This window comes from Equus quagga, unplaced genomic scaffold (genome assembly GCF_021613505.1).
Source record: "Equus quagga isolate Etosha38 unplaced genomic scaffold, UCLA_HA_Equagga_1.0 145039_RagTag, whole genome shotgun sequence".
NCBI lineage: Eukaryota > Metazoa > Chordata > Mammalia > Perissodactyla > Equidae > Equus > Equus quagga.
The window spans coordinates 23-21,297 of NW_025796686.1; the positions used below are offsets into that span (position 1 = coordinate 23).

Sequence of the window (21,275 nt, forward strand, 5' to 3'; positions counted from 1 at the left end):
AGAAGCAGGTTAGAGACTAGATACACCCTCAGAGAATTCCTCACACCTCCACTTCCATCCCTCCCTTCATCCGACCATCTGGACAGTTACCACTTTCCACAGATGTCTCAGCATATGACCAGGGATTGGTCAGCAAGTTTTCTGGTTTTGTTTTTTGTTTGAGGAAGATTTCCCCTGAGCTAACGTCTGTCCCAGTCTTCCTCTATTTTTGTATGTGGGCTGCCTCCACAGCATGGCCACTGATGAGTGGTGTAGGTCCACACCCAGGAAGCAAACTCTGGCTGCCAAAGCAGAGCATGCCGAACCTAACCACTAGGGCACGGGGCTGGCACCTGTTAGCAGGTTTTCATATTGAAAGTAAAGTCTGCCTCCTCGTACTGCTTGATTTGGACTCTTGTCTGTAGTGTCTCCTTTGGCTGAGCAGAAGAGGTTTTGGTCCTGGCCATGGCCAAGGCTTGAACTAGAGCCTAGATCACCCCTTCTCAGGGAAATTCTTTCTTCACTTACATTTTGCTTGTTTTGTAGCTTTATCCTTTCTCTACTGAATGTAAAAATATGCTGAAAGTCCTTACAATTGAAGAAATAAGTAAAAAATGCTCCTGTTTTACATTGTATTTATCTGCTCTCTGGGGTATCTAGTTTTTTACATCTTTTCACTCACTCACAAACAGTGCTGTCAAGAACATTCGTGTGTATTGGTCATCTTGCACATGGCTAGGATGTCTTTGATGTTTCTCGGAGTGAAATGGTTGGATTATAGACTATGGACATTTTGCCATTGTTTTCTAAAGAGGCTCTACCAACTTATATTTCCACCTAGACAGAATGCAGTTTCCATTGGTCATTTCCTGTCCACTACTTGATATTCTAAGGCTCAACAATTTTTGCTTGTCAAATGGACACAGAACTCCAAGACTGCCAAGTATGCCCAGGTCTTCTGACACCAGCTACAAGTTTAAGGATTTCCCAAAACCTCTCTCAGGTTCAGTGATTTGCTAGAATCACAAACTGTCTAAAACCTTTGATACTCACTATCATATTTGTTATAGACAAAGGATGGAAATGAGAAGAGATGCAGAATGTGGGGCAGGAAATGTTGCAAGCATGAAGCTCCTGTATCCTCAGCAGCTCCTTACATCCTGGCGTTGATGTAGGGCGGGATGTACATAGAATTTTGCCAACCCAAGAAACTCTCCACAGCCTCAGTATCCAGATTTTTATTGAGTCTTCATTGCATAAGCACTCTTGGGTTTTTTTTGAAGATTTTGTTTTTCCTTTTTCTCCCAAAGCCCCCCGGTACATAGTTGTGTATTTTCAGTTGTGTGTCCTTCTAGTTGTGGCATGTGGGACACCGCCTCAGCATGGCTTGATGAGCAGTGCCATGTCTGCGCCCAGGATTCGAACCGGCGAAATCCTGGGCTGCCAAAGCAGAGTGCTCGAACTTAACCACTTGACCACAGGACCAGCTCCTATAAGCACTCTTGATTGAGTCTTTACCAATGGGACTCAGGGTCCAGGCCTCCTTCCCTTTCCAGAGGTCCATCTGATATCTAAGGACTCAAAGCCCCAACTTTCTAATTAGATGATTGGTCTTTCTGATATGGCTAGACCTTACCCTGCGTCATCTCTTTAACATGAACTACATAGGGTTACACCATGGATAACAGGCATTCCTGTCACTCTGGAGATACCCAAAATTTAGAGGTTTCTTCTTTGGAGTTGGGACAAAGACCAGACTTCTCTTTAGGGTAAGTTAATTTTGCATTACACACTTCCTAGTTTCTCTCAGGGCAGCATTAGATCCCCTTTCCTAATCTTCTTACAGCAATGTGGGATCTCCTTGCTCAGAGGAAACCCAAAACACGGTGTCGTTATTACTCTATCAAGCCACCTCCAATCTGGAATTGTGATGGTGCCTTCACTCCAGATCCTCATCCAGCCTCTCCCCCTGGGTCTCCCTTTCAAAGTCTCAACAGTCCAAGGACCAGGCAAGAAAAAGATTGCTATCCTGGGATTCAGAGGTAGCAAAACATAGCAGACACAGAGGCACTATTAGCATCTTCATTTTTTTCTCTGAAATGCGGATTTTGTTTTTTCTACGTTGGCATTACTAATGGCCCTGTTGTGTTTTGGATTTCTTTCAGGTGACAAAGGACAGCCCAAGACTGCAGAACTTACCACTTATGAGCCAGCCCAGTCTGAGGGAGCCTTACTCCAGAAACAACTAACACAAGGAGCCCCAGGGGACTCCCAGGTGTGCCAAGCCAAGGATCAGGATGGGCCATCGGAAGTGCAAGAAGGACACTTGAGACCAGGGATAGACCCCCAGAGGGAGAAGCTCCCTGGGAAAATGAGCCCTGAACATGATGGTTTAGGGACAGTGGATGGTGTATGTTCATGGATTGTACAGGAGCCAGTCCCTCTGGGAGGTGCTGTCCTTGACCATGACACCCATGGATCAGGTAAAGATCCTGTGATTCGGGAAGAAGAAAACATCTTTAAATGCAATGAATGTGGGAAAGTTTTTAACAAGAAACACCTTCTTGCTGGACATGAGAAGATTCACTCTGGAGTGAAGCCCTATGAATGCACAGAGTGTGGGAAAACATTTATTAAGAGCACACACCTCCTTCAACACCACATGATCCACACTGGGGAGAGGCCCTATGAGTGCATGGAGTGTGGGAAAGCCTTCAACCGCAAGTCATATCTTACACAACACCAGCGGATTCACAGTGGAGAGAAACCTTACAAGTGCAGTGAATGTGGAAAGGCCTTCACCCACCGCTCCAATTTTGTCTTGCATAAGAGGAGACACACTGGAGAAAAATCTTTTGTGTGCAAAGAATGTGGGCAAGTCTTTCGACATAGGCCAGGATTCCTTCGACATCACATCATCCACAGTGGTGAGAATCCCTATGAATGCTTCGAGTGTGGCAAGGTTTTCAAGCACAAGTCATACCTCATGTGGCACCAGCAGACTCACACTGGGGAGAAGCCCTATGAGTGCAGTGAATGTGGGAAAGCCTTCTGTGAGAGCGCAGCCCTCATTCACCACTACGTCATCCACACTGGGGAGAAGCCCTTTGAGTGCCTGGAGTGTGGGAAGGCCTTCAACCACAGGTCATACCTCAAGAGGCACCAGCGGATTCACACTGGGGAGAAGCCTTTTGTGTGCACTGAATGTGGAAGGGCCTTTACCCACTGCTCCACTTTTATCTTGCATAAAAGGGCCCACACTGGAGAAAAACCTTTTGAGTGCAAAGAATGTGGGAAAGCCTTTAGCACTAGGAAAGACCTCATTCGACACTTCAGCATCCACACTGGAGAGAAGCCCTTTGAGTGCATGGAATGTGGGAAGGCCTTCAACCGCAGGTCAGGCCTCACGAGGCACCAACGGATTCATAGTGGAGAGAAGCCCTATGAATGCATGGAGTGTGGGAAATCCTTCTGCTGGAGCACAAACCTGATTCGACATGCCATTATCCACACTGGAGAGAAGCCCTATAAGTGCAGTGAGTGTGGAAAGTCCTTCAGTCGAAGCTCATCCCTCACTCAGCATCAAAGGATTCATTCTGGGAGAAACCCTGTCAGTGTGGCAGAAGTGGGAAGACCCTTCACAAGTGTACAAACCTCAGTCACCCTCCGAGAACTCCTTTTGGGGCAAGACTTTTTGAATGTAAACACTGAGGAAAATCATTTGCCAGAGAAAACATCTAGCACTGCACCTGATCGTACATACCAAAGAGAAACCCCACAAGTATCTTCGCTGTGAGAAAATCTTTTGTTGCAAACCATTGCTTGTCATTTAAAGGCATGTTTTAGAAATTGACCCAGCCTAGAGCCTTATTCTATATCTGAGAATTCATCCAGGAGGGAGAGACCAGTGCTCATTGCACACCAAGGAAAGCCTTCAGCTACATCTTTCTCCTTAGTTTACACTGCAGTGTTATCTCAGGAATTTTTTTTTAAGAGGAGGAGGATACTTAGAAAAGAAAATGAAATGCAAACACACTTTCTTTGAGACCTCTCTAGCAAGTCTCCAGCACTTTGTCATGCATTCCTTAGTTTACTTGGGGCAAGGGGAATGTTTCTGAAGCAAATGGCCTTGTGTCTTGTATGTACCTTCATCGCTGTCCAGTGTCGGCAGACTTAGACAGTTGAGAGAAGGTATTTAAGGAGATGAGGATACACAAATGAATGGCACGTTTCGTGGCACCAATTATGACTCTTTAAGGCTTTGATTTTTAAAAAACCATTCTTTGTGTTGTTTTAGACACTTAATACTCTGGCTTTTCTTACGTCCAATCTATGTTTAATTTCTGCAGCTACACAGTATCTAAAAATGGAGTAATTTCTCTCTCTTATTTAAAATTGATTTAGCTTTCCTAGTTCCTTTGACTTTCCATATAAATCTTAGGATATGTTTGCGTATTTTTACAAAAAATCTTGCTCTCATTTTAATAGAAGTTGATTTAAATCTGTAGATCAGTTTGTTGAGAATCATCCTGAACACAGTAAATGATATAACTGCATTTATTTAAGTAATTCTTGAGTTATTACCATTTTATAATTTTCAACATATAGGTTCTGTACATTTTTGTTAGGATTTGTATCTAGGGTTTTTTGGTTTTTTCTGAGGTATAGTAAATGGCATTGATGTTTAAACTGTAATTTTCCACAGGATCTTTGATAGTATACAGAAGTATAATTGTTTTTCGAATGTTATTTTGTTATCCTGCAACCTTGCTGAACTCACTATTAGCCATTTCTTTGGATAGAATCCTTGCGGTTTTTTAATAGAAGTGTCAGCTGCGAATGGAAAGTTTCATACTTCTTCCTTTCCAATCTGTGTACTTACTATTTCTTTTGCTTGTCTCACTGCACTAGCTAGGACTTCCAGTATGACGTTGAATAGGAATAGTAAGAAGTAAGGAGTGGTCACATCCTTGACTTGATTCCTGGTATTGGGGCCAAAATGTTGTTTTTCATCATTATCATGTTAGTTGTAAGTTTTTTCCCTAGTTTTCTTACCAAGTTTAAAGTTTCTATTCCTCATTTGCTGTGATTTTTTGTAATTAGGAATAAGCATTGGATTTTGTCAAATGCTTTACATCAATTGATATAATTATTTGACTTTTTTTCCACAGCCTGTTATGATCAGTTTCATTGACTGAAGTTTGAATATTGAACCAGCTTGCATTCTTGGAACAAACCTCACTTGGTTGTGGAGTGTAATTTTTTTTTTTTTAAGATTTTATTATTTCCTTTTTCTCCCCAAAGCCCCCCGGTACATAGTTGTATATTCTTCGTTGTGGGTTCTTCTAGTTGTGGCATGTGGGACGCTGCCTCAGTGTGGTCTGATGAGCAGTGCCATGTCCGCGCCCAGGATTCGAACCAACGAAACACTGGGCCGCCTGCAGCGGAGCGCGCGAACTTAACCACTTGGCCACGGGGCCAGCCCCTGGAGTGTAATTTTTATATACCATATTAAAAGCATTCCATCTGATTATTTCTTGTTGAGGAAGTTTTCTAATTTCTTGAATGATAATGATGTGTAGTTCTCTTTTGTTTATTTTTTTAAACTACTGTCATTGTTGGCTTTTGGTGTCTAGGTGATAGTGACTTCCCAAGTTAAATTGGGAGGTATTGATGCATTCTGCTTTTTTGGATGACTGTGTAATTAGTGTTATTTTGTTGTTGTAATGTTGTTAATGTTCTCCAGTGAGCCCTTTAGGCTTGGTGATTTTTCTTTTGAATCCTTTTTAATTACATATTATTTTATTTGAGAAGTATAGAACTGTTGAAAGTATTTCATATTGGATAAATTGGGTAGTTTGTCCTTTTCAAGCAATTGTTCCATTTCATCTAAATATTCCATTTTGTTTGTAGACTTGTTGGAAGACTTATTATCTTTTTAATACCCACAGGATCTGTACTTATATCTCATTTTATTCTTGATTTTAGAAATAGGTCAACTCTCTTTTTATCTTTGTCAATCTTCTTAGACATTTGTCAGTTTTAGTGATCATTTTGAAGAACCAGCACTTTATATCACTAGTTTTTCCCTAGTATCTTTCTGTTTTTAATTTCACTGATTTGTATTCTGATCCTTATTATATTCTCTCTCCTGTTTTGCTATTTGTATCTTTTGAGATGAGTGTTGAGGTTATTGATTTGAAATTTCTTGTCTTTTCTAATGTTAGCATTAAGTTCTATAAATTTCCTTCACAGCACTGTTCTGGCTTCATACCACAACTTTTAATTACAGTTTATTCATTTCTGAATAGTTCTTGATTCCTTTAGAGACTTCCTCTGTAACCCATGGGTTACTCAGAAGTATATTATTTTATTTCCTAATGTTTGGAGTATTTCATGCTATCTTTTTGTTTGTGATCTAGTTTGTTTCACGTTTGATCTGACTGCTTAGCTTTGTTGAAGTTTATTTTATGACCCAGGATATTATTTTCTTGAATGTTCTGTATGGCTGCTTGAAAAGAATGTGTCTTCTGCTGTCATTGGGTGGAGTTTCTATAAATGTCTGCACAATCCTATTGGGTGGTGATATTATTCAGATTTTCTATATCCATGCTGATTTCCTGCTAATACTTCTATCAATAGCTGAGAGAAGGGTGTTGAAGCCTTGCAGTGTAATGCTGGAATTGTCTGTTCCTTCTTTAAGTTCTATCAGTTTGTGCTTCCATGTATTTCAAAGCTCTGTTGTTTGGTGCATACACATTTAGGATTGCTATGTCATCTTGGTGTACAGACCCTTTTAAAGTCTTTGTGTAATGTCCCTTTTTACCTCTGTTCATTTTCTTGCCTTTGAAGCATACTTTATCTGATATTAATATAGTCACTACTGCATTTTTTGATTAATGTGTGCATGGTTTATATTTTTCCATAATTTTATTTTCAACCTTCTCTATACAGTTGTATGTGAAGTAAATTTCCTGTAACAGCATATAGTCAGGTCATGCTTTTTTATCCATTCTACTGCTTTCTGTTTTTTAATTGATAGATTAAGATCACTTAAATTTAAAGTAATTACTGATATATATTAGGGCTTAAGTTAGTGTGCCATTTTACGCTTTGACTTTTGTATGTGTTCCCTGTGTATTGTTCCTCTATTTTCTGGTTGTTTTTGTTATTTGGGTGGTTGGGTTTTTTTTTGTTTTATTATTATTTTTGTTTTGTTGTGGGTTTTTGGGCAGTTTTTTTGCCTTGTGGTTTATTTCCATTTCTTTTTAGAATTTTATTTGACAGAGCCATAATGTATTTTGAGTTTATGTCTTATTTTTTAAGTGGTTGCTCTACATATTGTACATGACATAACTTATCACAGTCTAATTTTATTAGCAGTTTAGCACTTTGATGTGTAGAAACCTTAATTCTATTAGGTTCCTTTACATTCCCCATTCTTAATATAATTGTTCTAAGTATTTCCTCTTCATACACTGAGCACTATACTGAATATTGTTATAATTTGCCTCAACTAACAAATGTTTTTTACAAAACTTACTATTCATTTTACTAAAATAGATGAAGCCATGATCATTTATCTACAAATTACTTTTCTCATTTGATAATACATTTTGGCGATCCCTTCAGGTTGAGTGAGATAAACCAGACTCTCTCTCTAATGGCTGCATAATCTGGTGTAACTGTGTAGAAAATGCAGATAATCTCTGCATTTGAGGTCGGGGGGGAGGCAGAGAAGGGCGAAGGTGGGCATTTGGTTTTCAGCATTGTGTTTGAGGTGCCTGCAGAACAGCTCAGTGAATCCCACTATCTTCTGCCTTGTCGCCCAAGCCAGACGCCTCGCAGCCATTTTTCTGTCATCATCCTGGCATCCAGCCACTCTCCCGTTCTGTTCATCTGTTCATTTTACCTTTTTATTTTCCTTAGTAGACACTCAATAGATGTGTGTTTTAGTGAATGGACACACACAACAAAGTATTTTTATTACAGTGTTTGGATCCCTCACAGAATGTTTACACAAAGCTGTGTATAGTTGGCACAGTATGTGACATATTCTCAAAGAGAATCTACACAGGGGTTTTATGGCCAGATCTATGAGACTTTAAAAGTTACAATGAATGATTGTGTCAGAGGTCCTCAAGATCACCCCAGGTTTGATGATTTGCTAGGAAGACTCAAAAGACTCAGCATATTGTCATACTCAACGACCATGATTTATTACAGGGAAAGGAATCAAAGCAAACTCGGCCAAGGGAAAGGCACAAGGACTGAAGTCCAGAGGAAACCAGGGGCAACCTTCAATAGTCCTCTGTCAGGGACATCGCACGGGACATGCTTAATCTAAGCTCCATCAAGCAGTTATGACAGTGGATTGAAATGGCTACTAACAAAGCACATTAGAGGCTCAGTTGCCAGGGATCTTTTATGGCACTCTTTCTAGCACATACCAAATTCCAGACCTCCACAAGGATAGCAGGTGTTCAGCATAAGCCACATTGTTTACACAAAAAACTTGGGCACAGTGAGCCACTGCTCCTTTCTGGGAATGGCAGGAAACCTCTTGAAATCTAAGGTCCCAAACCCCAGCCCAGAGTGAACTGCCAGCTCAAAACAATAGCAGTCTTAGGCCTGCTGTGATATTTCTTCATAATGATTTAAATGGTACTAAAAGGCTCATTCTGATTTCTGTAACAAACATTAGCAAATACAGTTTCCTACAAGAAAAAATGAGTCATAACTTTGAGGTGAAGGCTTATGTAATAACCTTTGTAACCGAAACATCACCGTCACAGTAGAAATTCTTACAAACAAACTAGCCAGGATTTAATTCAGTGATGACAAAGTACAGCAGAAGTCTGGTGAGAAAGGACCTTGTGTCTTCCTGATATATATGTGTGTATAGGTATGTGTATTACACTGCTTAGGGCCACATATATGAATATAAACATACGCATCTACCTATTATGTATGTAACGTTTTTTATGTGTGTTCTGTAGGTGCATATATATATGTAGAACATATATATATGGCTTCAAGTGGTCTGACGTGCAAATATACACGTGGTTTGCTTTTATCTATAAAGATTTAAAGGCCAGATCAATGCTGTGTGTTTCTGTAGCACATAGGTCAACAGTTTCTCATCTCTTTGTTCCTGCTGTTAGCCTCTGGCTTCAACAAAAGGAGAACTAAAGAATATGTGCATCATTGAGTGCACCTAACTTGAGACTAAAGAGTGTGTTGTTGGAGGGTTAGTCATGTTCCTGGATCTGTGTGTGAGTTTCACTTGGAGGGGTGGGAGTGGGTGGCTCCCGCTGGGAGGGCCTCTACAGAGACGTGATGCTGGAGACCTATGGGAATCTGGTTGCTGGGCGTATGTACATTTCCCCTTTCTTCCACTCTGGCCCACAGCCGGCCGTTCCTGTCTCAGTTGTGGGAAGCTGGCTGCCTCTGGAATGCTCAGTGATGTCATCCATGAGTTTCATGGGTTTAGGATTTGTAGTCTATTGGCTCGTGGGTATGTTACATGTCTCACAATTAAATGGTCTAAGCTAAATTGTAAATGGGCAACTTAACTTTGCCTCCCTCAGAGCAGTGTCAGGAGGGTGGGCCCTGTAGTCTTGACTTCGTACTTCCTGACCTTGTTCCTACCTGCTGGGAGATTTAAAAAATTTTGTCCACTCTGCTTCCCTTTATTTTGGATATCCATGTGTTTTTATTCCGAAGGTTTGACATTTGGGACCTTGCTGATCCTGCAGAAACTGCTCCTCCCAGGGCTACCCGATTCCTAGAGGTAGCAAAGGACTCCCCGTGAGGAGGACTTTGGCATGCAAGCCAAGCAACCCAAAGCCCATTCCCCTCATCTGATGCCTCTATCCAGCTCTCACACAGCAAGACCCTTCACTCATCCCCCCAGGACTGTGTGCCACACAACTAGGGGCAGTCCCTACACTTTGGAGCCCATTGAAATTATTTAAACTAATCCTAGACTGGCTCACCTCACTTTGCCCATTCCTTCCAACAAAAACGACAGTATAGCCTTTGCCCACCCTCCTGGTGACTCTTGCCGCCCTGGTGCACCCCCTTGTGGCCTGAACATGGTCTGCCCTCTTATGGGAACTGTGAGTAACAACTGTCTTTTCAATGGCAACCATCTGATTTGTTGGCTTTATATCATAATAGTGAAAACCTACATTTTAAAACAATACACCTGAAAGCATTAATGAGACGGTACATATATGAATTTAGCAAAGCAAGTCAGCCATTTCCCTGTCATTTCCAAACAAGAGGGTGTTAATGCACCTAGCTGGATGTGATGTTTAAGTTGGAATAAGGTGGAAAGCCATGGACAGAGGAGGGGACAAGGAGAAAGCAGGCCTTCGAGCGACCCTGGTGTTTGTAAGATCCCAGTTATTTGCCATGGTATTTTAGGAAGATTCTTCCAGATGCCCTTCTTAAAGCCCCACACTTCAGACAGTGACCAAGCACAACTAACTGCAGGCTGCAAATTCTTGACGACTTCAGGTATTCTCCCTATATCATTTCTCCAACTTCTGAGGTCGGAAGGAAGAAATGCCCTTGTGTGTGCTGTCTTGATTTGTTTTCCTGATCATTTTCCCTTTCACAGGCATCCTCACCATTTTGCTGCCTCATCCCTTATGGCATTTGTAGCTGCGTCATCTTTCATCATCTCTGCTAGTCTTGCTCTTCCTAGTTCCTTTCCATGTCCCTGCTTTCAGATAAGAGTCCTCACACAGGTTCAGAGTACTTCCTTCTCACCGTGTCTCTCCTTGAACCCTGGAATCACTTAAGAAATTATCACCCTTTTCCCCCATCTTAGAGACTGCCTGACATTTATGTCACATGTCATCGCAGAGCCTATAGGCCTCTTTGTCTGCATGTTCTTCTGCCCCTCACCCTTTGTGACTTGTCTTTGCTCGTTTGCTTGAGTGTCAGACATCACCACTGTGATCTTTCCTATATCTTGGCTTCTGCCACTTTCACTTCTTTGTCTTTTCCTCCCTCTTCCTTTAACTGAGGAGCCCCTTGGGGCAGTTTTCCTCTCCATGCAGTGTTTCCACTTCACCTTTACCTCTTACTCTCCACTTCCCAAACCTCCCTGCCTTGTGAACCTCCTTATTACAATGCCACCATCTTCGCCATTCTGGCCAAGGTCGGCAGTGACTCCTGTATTCATAAATTTCCAGCCCTTGTCTTTCTTGTGCTCAGGACTGAACTTGTCCCCATTGACCACTCCATTCTTGAAATACACTCTTTCCTTGGTTCTGTGACATCACTCCTGGTTTTCTCCCTCCCTCCTTTTTTCCTTCCTTGCTGACTCATACTCTAGCCACCCATTTGGTTTTGAAATTCCTGAAGAATTTTCTCTCATGCTGTGGTCTCCCCAGGCCTCATCTGCATACGTGGCTTCACTTATCTTCTTTACTTTTGACAAATTTAAATTTATTACCCCAATCCTGACTTCTTCAAGCTCTGGACTTGAATTCCTTATTGTCTTTTTGCTGTCCCCAGTTGGATGTTTCAAAGATACCTTGCGGGGGCGGCCCCATGGCCAAGTGGTTAAGTCCACGCATTCCGCTGCAGCGGCCCAGGGTTTCACTGGCTCCGCTCCTGGGCGAGTACATGGCACTGCTCGTCAGTCCACATTGAGGCGGTGTCCCACATGCCACAACTAGAAGGACCTGCAGTAAGATATACAACTATGTACTGGGGGGGTTTGGGGAGATAAAGCAGAAAAAGAAAAAATACCTTGGTCTCCATGTGATTTAGTAAGATTCAAAAACTACTCCTCCCAGATTCTGATCCACTTTTAGTCTTCCCTCAGTACTACTTGTACTGTGTGGTTACCCAGGACAGAGATCCCCTGACTGAGCACCAAAGCCTTAAGGTGGCCCATCCAGGGGGCCTTACCTGGTGTGGGGCCTGCGTATGTTACCACCTTTTCTCCTGCACAACCCTCACCTCTCTTCTCTTTTCCTGTTTCCTTTTCCTGTGCTTTTCCCCTCCTGCTGTGGGGTTTTCCCTACCCACTCTGGCCAGTGAGTGAGTGCTTATCCCTCCAATGTCATCTCAAATAGCACCTCCTCAGGAAAGCCTTCACCACAACCCCCATCCAGGTCATAACCTTGCTTTTTCAGAAATACATACATGTGGGGGCTGGCCTGGTGGCACAGGGGTTAATTGCGCATGTTCCGCTTCGGTGGCCTGGGGTTCGCCGGTTCGGATCCTAGGTGAAGATGTGGCACCGCTTGGCAAGCCATGCTGTGGCAGGCATCTCACATATAGAGGAAGATGGGCATGGATGTGAGCTCAGGGCCAGGCTTCCTCAGCAAAAAGAGGAGGATTGGCAGCAGATGTTAGCTCAGGGCTAATCATCTTTAAAAAAAAAAAAAGTATGTATATATGTGAATATCTAGAGATATATATACATACAGTTCTTTGCTCCCCAAGACAATCTTCTAGCCTCAAAGTGGTTAAACTCATGGTTCCAGTTTATTACAGCAAAAGGACACAGATCAAGATCACCAAGGAAAAAAGGCACATAGGGGAAAGTCCAAGAGAACTAAGCACAAGCTTTCAGGTGTCCCACCCAGGGCAGTTGCATGGGGAGCCAATTCTTTCAGCAAAGATGTGACAACATGTTCAAGTGTCACCAACCAAGGAAGCTCACCCAAGCTTCAGTGTTCAGGGTTTTCATTAAGGCACATGATACGTACGTGACTGACTATGCATGTTCAGTCTCCAGGATCCTGCCTCAGAAGGCAAAGATGCTGTGTAGCCTGGCGCCCCAGGTGTACAAACCCCACCATTCACCAGGAGTCACACTGTTAGCATAGGTTATCTAGTCAAACTGATACAGGGGGACCCAAGGCCTCAGGCATAAAAATCATTTACCAGCAAGATATCCTAAGGACTCAAGTGGTCTTTCTGGAGCAGGTCGAGGGCAAGTCATTTCTCTGGAATGTGCAGCATTTGAGCAACTGAAGCCTGTTCATTTAATGTTTTCCTGCACAGTCCACCTTGTTGGCCTTTGGCCTAGTCTCTGTTACAGTGAAACATATTTGCCTGAGCATCTACATGAAGTAAAGCATTTCTGTAACAGACACACCACAGTACCATCAGGAATACGCTTAGCATTTGAAGGAGGCGGTGTGGGGTATGGATAGATTTAAACGAACCCCCAACCCATCCTATAAAGCCATTACATTCGTATCCAGGTTTTTGTACTAATTTGATTACTCATCCTCTTTGATCAACTGTTATTTGTACTTTGTGATAAACCACCTCCTCTGTCACTACACTGGTTTAAGTCATCACCCTCACCCATCTGGAAAGCAGAACTTCTTAAGGTCTTCTTCCCCCTCTCATGCCCCTTCCTTAGTCTAGTTTCCACGCAGTGCCTAGAGTGATCCTTTTAATATACAAATCAGATCACATTACTCTTCAGCTCAAAACCCCACCATGGCTACCTATTTCACAGTGTACTATGTATTTTTTTATTTTCTGTATTCTTGTTCTGGCATTGGGCACCTCGGTGAATGGGGAGAGACAGCAAACAACTTGCCCAGGACCTTGCCTTTCATGTGTAAACTAACCACCTCTATTTGGTTCTTGCACTTTGGGAGACAGTATTCCTCTGCCCTAAAACTCCATGGCTAGGTACCAGACAGCAAAGATACCTCCTATGCCCCAAAGCTCTACTGTATTTTTCAAACCAGCTAATCCTAAGCTATTTACCTGCCCTGCCCTGCCTTTCCTGCAGAAAACACAATAAAGGTGCTGGGCCATGCCTTCTCCTTTGCTGCTGCTGCCTTCTGACCCACTCTGGTGCTTCATCACATGGCCCGGTGTGGCATGCCCTGACTCCTGTTTGCTAGGGATCTGTGAGCGGAAGCTGCTTCCTTCATGATATGAGGTCTGCATGTCTTACCACAGCCGATTAAACAAATCCCAGGTAAGTTTTAGAACACATTCAGGAGTATGTTATAACCTCCTTACAGTGGTTGACAAGGTTCTACACAATTTGTCTCCATTTCTCTCTGATTCATTTTGTCCCACTGTAACCCCTGCAGATGCAGCTCTAGCCACACTAGCCTCCTTGCTTTTCCTCAACTCCCCCCCGCCCCACCATGGTCCCAACCCAGAAATGTCTTTCTCAGGGACCTAGGAGCCATCTGTTTGAAACGAAGACATAAAGGGAGATAACATCTCTAGCTCCCCACTTCTGTGGGAGGTTAGGAGCCTAACTTCGTGGGCACCTAACTCCAAGTTGCAAAACTACCTTCTGTCGTAAAGAAATGAGAAATTTGTTTTCCCTTGTAGAAGGCTAATGTAACGGCCGACGATCACCCGCATTACCAGGTATATTTAGGATGAACTATGTGTAACAAAAGGTGCTATCATGTTTTCTTACTTGAAGACTAATTATTTTGAAAAGGTGCGATGGGTGAGTGCGGCTGCGCGTCACTGAGTCACGCCACCTACGGGCAGTCCTGGGTTGGGGGCGGCTTCCGGGGGTGCGGGGGGATGGGGGAGGCCACAAGCCGCAGGGTGTCGGGGGACACAGGCACACGTTTCGGGGAGCCGAACCGCGGGGACCCTCAGGTATGTGCGTAGCTGAGGAGGACCCCAGGGAGTGGCCTGAGCCGGACACGACCTTGGAGCCGGGGCCAGCTGGGCGCGCGTGCGGCCTGGCGTTTGCGAGCTGCACAAGGCCGACCCCAGAGGCGTCTGTTTCTTCCGACGCGCGTCACGTCGGCTGGCTAACGCACTCGCTCACGCGGGGGCTTACACACCCGTTCCCTCACCCGGGCCCCTTTACCATGGCCTCAGCGCACCCCGCCCGCGCCCTTTTCCGGGACTGCTCTGCAGCTGCGTGCGCACCGCCTGCCGGGCCCGGCCCCGTCCCGCCCACGGCCCGCCTTCCGGCCTCCGCGCCCTGTCGTCTCATTGGCCCGGTCCCCTCGGCCCTCCTCTCCCCGGCGGAATTTCCCCGTTCTGTCTCTTCTATTGGGCACGCTGCCTGCGGCCTGAGAAATTTCAGCCAATGGGAGCGGTCAGGAACTACCGGGCAAAGGGGCCGTGGCGCGCAGTATAAAGGGCCTGGCTCTCGTTGCCCAGGATTATCTCCGACTCCGTGCGTCGAGGGGTGGTGAGAAGCTAAGGGGCAGCTGGGCTGTGCGTTCCCGGTCCCTGCCCGCCGTCGTGGGCGCAGGTCTGGGCTTGAAGAGCCTCAGCCTGAGTGTTTCTTCCTCCCACCCGTATGCAGGATCCCCCGGACCTGGACACGCAGTTCCGCAGGGCTCAGGAAGGCGTCCCCTCTCCGTCTTCTCTTCTCATGAGTCTCCCAGAAGCTGTGATGAAGTCGGGCAGTGTTCGGCCCGCAGGTGAAGCGGATCAGAACCAGGACCAGAGAAGGAGGGTTGAGAAGAAAGGCCTGGTGTCAGTTGTTGGGGTTGGGGGTGCACAGAACAGTGTTGACATCTCTTTTTTATTGCAGTACCTACAGCAGGCCAAAGTCAACCCGGCTTCCCAACCGTGTGAGTGCCTTTGGCTTTGTGTCTGGAAGCGGAAGGGCAGTGAGACTGAGGAAGAAGACCAAGCTGCGCGTGTGCAGCATTGGTTCATGTGGCTGAGAGCTGTTGATCAAACACACCAGCTGGGCCCTTGAGAAGGCAAAGGGGCGGAGGGAGGGTAAAGTGAAGGAGGAAGGTGAGCATTCCAAGTCCCTGACTCCCTCCACCCACCTCCCAAACTGAGGCTCTCTTCCTCTCCTGTCAGGCGGCATCTCACAATTGATGACTTTGAAATCGGGCGTCCTCTGGGCAAGGGAAAATTTGGGAATGTGTACCTGGCTCGGCTCAAGGAAAGCCATTTCATTGTTGCTCTGAAAGTCCTCTTTAAGTCCCAGATAGAGAAGGAAGGACTGGAACACCAGCTGCGCAGGGAAATTGAAATCCAGGCGCATCTACAGTAAGGACAGTCTCTGCATGAGATTCCAGAAGTGGTTCCTCACTCTTGTTCTGTTTCCTCTGATATTTCTGCCATCTGAACCCAGTACTACCCCCAAATAAGCCCTTTGCTTCCACCTTGAAGACTTCTCTCTGCAACTCATTCCAATTACACTATGTAAAGTTCCCTCTGTGTCACACTGGAACCCTGATTCCCATTCCTTCTTTCTCCCCTCAAACACTCCCAGACCAGACTGTATTTATACTGGTCCCAGCACAATTTCAATTTGCCCCCTGTATGACCAATCACTTGTATTAGCATCATGTGTTGAGCCTCAGGGAGGAGTCTGACCTTTCCTCCATCCCTCCTCCAGACACCCAAATATCCTACGCCTGTACAACTACTTCCATGATGCACGCCGAGTGTACCTGATTCTGGAATATGCTCCAAGGGGTGAGCTCTACAAGGAGCTGCAAAAGAGCCACACATTAGATGAACAGCGTACGGCCACGGTGAGGTGGGGGGATGGGTGCTCTGGGGTCTGTGAGTTTACTGTGGGCTGGTGGGGTCACTGCTTCTGGCTGGTTCTGGTGTCCAAATTGGGTTTTTCCTTAGTTTATTTCTGAATTTTATTCTATAAATCTTATATGACACATACATCCTACAACTTCACATTTGGATACCCTAACTACCCCCAGAGTATTTATAAGAAGGGTGTATAAGTTTGGATTCTTTGGTTGTAAGCAACAGAATCTAACTCCACTACCTTATGCAAAGAAACTTATTTAAAGGTTGTGAGGGAGTTTGCTGAGTAAATGCATGAACTGGCCCAGAAATAGGAAGCATGAGTTTTCTAGAGGGCTCCAGACAGGGAACCAGAGTGATGATCATCCCAGCAGGAATGATTGGGTCAGCTTGCTGTCAGAATGATCGATCTTCCAATTTTCCTCCTGTTTTTGTATCACTTCCTCAGGCCTCAAGTCCTGTGGGAGATCATCTGATTGGCTCAGCGTAGGTCCTCCATCTGGCCACTTGCTGTGCTAGGGCAAAAGGGAGGATCTGTCCATCTTAGCATCCATCCTGTAAGACCGCATAAAATAGTGGAGGGGAAATCCTCCCTCACCAATAATTGTGGTGCTATTAAGGAGGTAATGGAGCTAGTAACCAGGAAACAAAAGATTCCACTACAATTATAAAATACACGATATGTATTTTACCTCATAGGGAAATTGTGGCCGGCTTCATTTCCAGACTGCTTTTTCTTTGCTCACACAGATAATGGAGGAGTTGGCAGATGCTCTGACCTACTGCCATGAGAAGAAGGTGATTCACAGGGATATTAAGCCCGAGAACCTGCTGCTGGGGTTCAGAGGTGAGGTGAAGATTGCAGACTTTGGCTGGTCTGTGCACACCCCCTCTCTGAGGTAGGTCAGGTGTGGTGGGATGGGCCCTGGGTGCCAGTTAGGAATGATCCAATTTAATTCATTCCACATGAAGACCCAGATACAAACCTGGGTTTGTATTTGAATACTGCCTTTATCAAATGCATATATTTAATATGTATTTGTAGTTTGAAAGAATGTGGTTCAACCATGTTTTTTATTTCTTGATCTCTGTTAACGTATAACTTTAACAACAAGTTTCCATGTAAATTAAGGACCATTGCTCCATAATTCTAGGAATCTTATTGTATGAATAAACCATAATTAAGTTACTTGGTCCCTCTTGATGGACCATCAGTTTGTTCCAAACCTTTCTTGATGCCCAGAACATTCTTATGAAAACATCCTGGATCATGAGCTAAATAATTATATGGATAATTGCAAAACAGGAATTGGTGGGTCCCAGTGCTTGCCTTCTCTGCATCTTGATCCATATTACAAGTGGTGTTTCCAAACTCCTGTGCTCAGGAGGGGACTGCTCGGGATTTCCTAGGGTCTCCCATCTCACTGGAAGCTGGGGAAGGAGGGTTCTCCTTGTTCTGGGCCTCTGCGCAGTGCTCCTTTCTCTGCTCTCCTCTAGGAGAAAGACAATGTGTGGAACTCTGGACTATTTGCCCCCAGAAATGATCGAGGGGAGAACATACAATGAGAAGGTGGATCTGTGGTGCATTGGGGTGCTCTGCTACGAGCTGCTGGTGGGAAATCCGCCCTTTGAGAGCAACTCCCACAATGAGACCTACAGACGCATCCTCAAGGTGGGATGGCCACACTCTTAGGTATTCATGGGGAAGCAAGTCAGTGGTGGGTGGTGGGCCTGTGGAGCCTGGGGCACACACACAGGTTGTCCACTAAGATCCAGAACAGTGCCTTGAAGAAATTCAAGGAACAGAGAGAACACAGACCAAAGAAATGAACCGTACTTCTCTTTCTTCTTCTCTGGCCTCATCAGGTAGATGTAAGGTTTCCCCCATCAATACCTTCAGGGGCCAAGGATTTGATCTCCAAGCTTCTCAGATACCAGCCCTTGGAGCGGCTGCCCTTGGACCAGATCCTGGAGCATCCCTGGGTCCGGGCCCACTCCCGGAGGGTGCTGCCTCCATCTGCTCAGATGGCTTCCTGAGCCCTGTCTGCCCCTCCTCCCTTGAGTTTGTTCAAGGAGAACTCCCGTCTTTTGTTTCTTCTCTTTTAAGGTGCAAGATGCTAATTAATAAAAGCTGAATCTTTTTGTACCAGGTCTTTATAGTTGTGTGAGTCGGTGTGGGATTGGGTAGAATCTTTATTTCTTGTAGTAACTCTTCCCTTTGAGAGCAGTGCAAGATGATGCCCCCCCCCGACCCCCAGAGATGGTGACTTAAGCACTCTCCTTGAAAACTAGTTACTACTCTCTGCAGATAATTGCCCTGGCGGTACATAACCTACCACCTGTCACAGTGGCTCCTAGACTCAACTTCCTATTCCCGAGGTTCTCAGGAGTATACCACCTGTAACACAGGACTTTGATCAAGCCAGAGGTCCACTCTCTTTATACTGATATCCAACATGCTGCCATCTTCAACATAAAATATTTCACTGCACTTCAATGTTCCCCAAATTCTCAAATGAATTCAGTAGCACCTCCATGGTATGTCATATTCTGATTGCATCAGAATAAATCATCCCTAATAATAAATGTAACCACTTCTGAAATCACCCTCCACCTGCAGCAATTTCCTTCTGTCACAGTTTCATGTGGCAGCTGCTCCCTTCATCCATGGCATGCTCTCTGTACCAGAGTAAACATCTAGGCTCTTCAGCTGGAAGCTCAAACATGTTTTTTGCTCACTGCAGGCATCGTATCCACCTGTGTCTCCTGACTAAAAACACTTCATATGGAGTTCGCCTCGCTAACGTTACTCCCACCACCATGTTCTACACATTGTCCTCAATGTGAAATGTCCAGCACACACAGGACCACGTCCCTATTATAACCAGACTTACTAATTAAATATAAATAATTCAGCCCCTCCACTCTCACATGAACAGCTCCCACTAGTGCAGATCCATCATTTAAATGTGCAAAGACTTTGGCTCATGGTTTTTTTACCTGTATCTTCAGTGCTCACAGCTCTGTGCTTTCTAGCTTTGTCCTATCAGTTTTCTTGAGTTAATACTTCAATTAAACACTTGGAAATTCCTAATAAATTAACTGGCTTGTACACACAAAGCATGTAATATTACTCATTTCTGGTGTTGGAAAATCTCATATCACTGGGCACATTTTGGGCAGGTAGGAAAGAATAGAAAAATCAACCAGGACCTCAACACTGACTACCAGATGATATATGGTTAAATAACGAAAATTCTGACACGCTTTACAGTAAGGATTTCAAAGTTTCTCCAATAGCTACATAGCTTTCCTCACCTACCCTCATTCCAGACATTCTGCCTCCCATGACACAGAGAAAATAAAAATCTTAACTTTAATATCTGTTTTACATGCTAACCCACAACCATTTAACCATAAGAGTCAACCACATGTGAAAAGGAGAATTATGTCTCTCTCAATCTGGTCAAATTACTATTGCAAATGATGGATAACACTGTTCTTTGTGTACTAATTAAGTCATATTTCTCCATAACCTTTTTTTTTTTTTCCTGAGGAAGATTCTCCCTGAGCTAACATCCACTGCTAAGCTTCCTCTTTTTTTTTGTAAGTGAGCCACCACCAAAGCATGGCCACCGACAGGCAAGTTGTGTAGGTCTGCGCCTGGGAAGTGAACCTGGTGGCCAAAGTGGAGCACAGCGAACTTAACCACTAGGCCACTGGGGCTGGCCCCATAACCTCGTTTTATAAATAGCATCTTCTGGGAAATTGACTGTACCTTACTCTTTGACTCAATTAATGTCCTGTCACTTTGCTTTTCTCTACTTTTAAAAGCAAAAATCTTGAGGGCATTTTCTGGACATGTTTCCATTTTTATAACTGTATGTGTTCTCAACTCATTAGAAGGTGGATTTTATTCTCTCACCTTCACAGCCATAAGAAAACAAGTCGCTGATAGTGACTAATACTGTGTGTAATATACAGTAGTCCTCCCTTATCCAGGTTTTAGCTTCCGTGGTTTCAGTTACCAGAGGTCAACCTTGGTCTCAAAATATTAAATGGAAAATTCCAGAAGTAATTCATGTTTTAAATTGTGAGCCATTCTGAGTAGTGTGATGAAGTCTTGCTCCAGCCTGCCCAGGGCGTGAATCCTCCCTTTATCCAATGTATCCATTGTATAGGCTACTGGCTCATTAGTCACTCAGTAGCCTCTGGGTTATCAGATGACTTTCTTGGTATCACAGTGCTTGTGTTCAAGTAACCCTTTGTTTACTTAGTAATGGCCTCAAAGTGGAAGAGTGCCCAAGTGCTGGCAATTTGGATATGTCAAAGAGAAGCTGTAAAGTGCTTCCTTTAAGTGAAAAGAACACAGTATATATTAGGTTCTGTACTATCCGAAGTGTCAGGTATCCACTGGGGGTCTCGGAAGTATCCCCCACGGATAAGGGGGGACTACTGTAATTCTAGAAGGATTGTTAGAATTCCTAACATGGCTGTTGGTTTCTTGTCTGCAACGAGTTAATGCTGGGTTGGTTCAGGGTTCATCCTCGGCCGTTCCTTTCTCCATCTCCTCTCATTCTTTTTGTTGGTCTCACCCAGTATCAAGACTTGAAATAACAGTGTACACTAACGACCCAAACTCATACATCCAGGCCCGAACCCTCTCCCAGTGTTCAAACAGGCTGCAGTGCATACAAGACACACACGCTGTGTGATCTTATAGACATTTCAAACGGACCATGCTCGAGACTGGAGTCCTGAGCTTCCTCCAAGTCGCCCCTACTTGCTGCCTCCCCACC

At 44.4% G+C, this 21,275-nt stretch overlaps 2 protein-coding genes across 6 annotated transcripts; both read left to right on the forward strand.

Annotated features, from left to right (window-relative positions):
* The first annotated feature begins 761 nt into the window (after positions 1-761).
* LOC124232894 (zinc finger protein 264) lies at positions 762-5,290 on the forward strand. 2 transcript variants are annotated; one of them, XM_046649799.1, is made up of 3 exons: positions 762-1,205; positions 1,648-1,748; positions 2,145-5,290. In XM_046649799.1, the coding sequence occupies exon 3, from the start codon at positions 2,351-2,353 to the stop codon at positions 3,773-3,775; it is 1,425 nt and encodes a 474-aa protein (XP_046505755.1). In that variant the 5' UTR covers positions 762-1,205; positions 1,648-1,748; positions 2,145-2,350; the 3' UTR covers positions 3,776-5,290. The 2 variants fall into 2 exon arrangements, with proteins under 2 accessions (XP_046505755.1, XP_046505754.1); XM_046649798.1 differs by having other exon boundaries at positions 762-1,115.
* Positions 5,291-13,552: 8,262 nt separating this feature from the next.
* On the forward strand, positions 13,553-18,622 carry LOC124232895 (aurora kinase C). Of its 4 annotated transcripts, none has more exons than XM_046649802.1 (8): positions 13,553-13,954; positions 15,269-15,386; positions 15,500-15,539; positions 15,781-15,972; positions 16,325-16,463; positions 17,227-17,375; positions 17,974-18,148; positions 18,343-18,622. In XM_046649802.1, exons 1-8 carry the CDS (start codon positions 13,922-13,924, stop codon positions 18,511-18,513), a joined length of 1,017 nt encoding a protein of 338 aa, XP_046505758.1. In that variant the 5' UTR covers positions 13,553-13,921; the 3' UTR covers positions 18,514-18,622. The 4 variants fall into 4 exon arrangements, with proteins under 4 accessions (XP_046505758.1, XP_046505759.1, XP_046505756.1 ...); XM_046649800.1 differs by lacking the exon at positions 13,553-13,954 and adding an exon at positions 14,191-14,604; XM_046649804.1 differs by lacking the exon at positions 13,553-13,954 and adding an exon at positions 15,159-15,177.
* Positions 18,623-21,275: the final 2,653 nt, after the last annotated feature.

What these genes read in the sequence shown, in the direction of transcription:
- LOC124232895 (XM_046649800.1), top strand. Translation starts at nt 14,443, where the DNA reads ATGGGTGAGTGCGGCTGCGCGTCACTGAGTCACGCCACCTACGGGCAG. An exon ending in CGAACCGCGGGGACCCTCAG is followed by an intron (nt 14,605 to 15,268) that starts GTATGTGCGTAG and finishes ACCCGTATGCAG; the next exon opens with GATCCCCCGGACCTGGACAC. An exon ending in GAAATCCAGGCGCATCTACA is followed by an intron (nt 15,973 to 16,324) that starts GTAAGGACAGTC and finishes TCCCTCCTCCAG; the next exon opens with ACACCCAAATATCCTACGCC.
- LOC124232894 (XM_046649799.1), top strand. Translation starts at nt 2,351, where the DNA reads ATGAGCCCTGAACATGATGGTTTAGGGACAGTGGATGGTGTATGTTCA.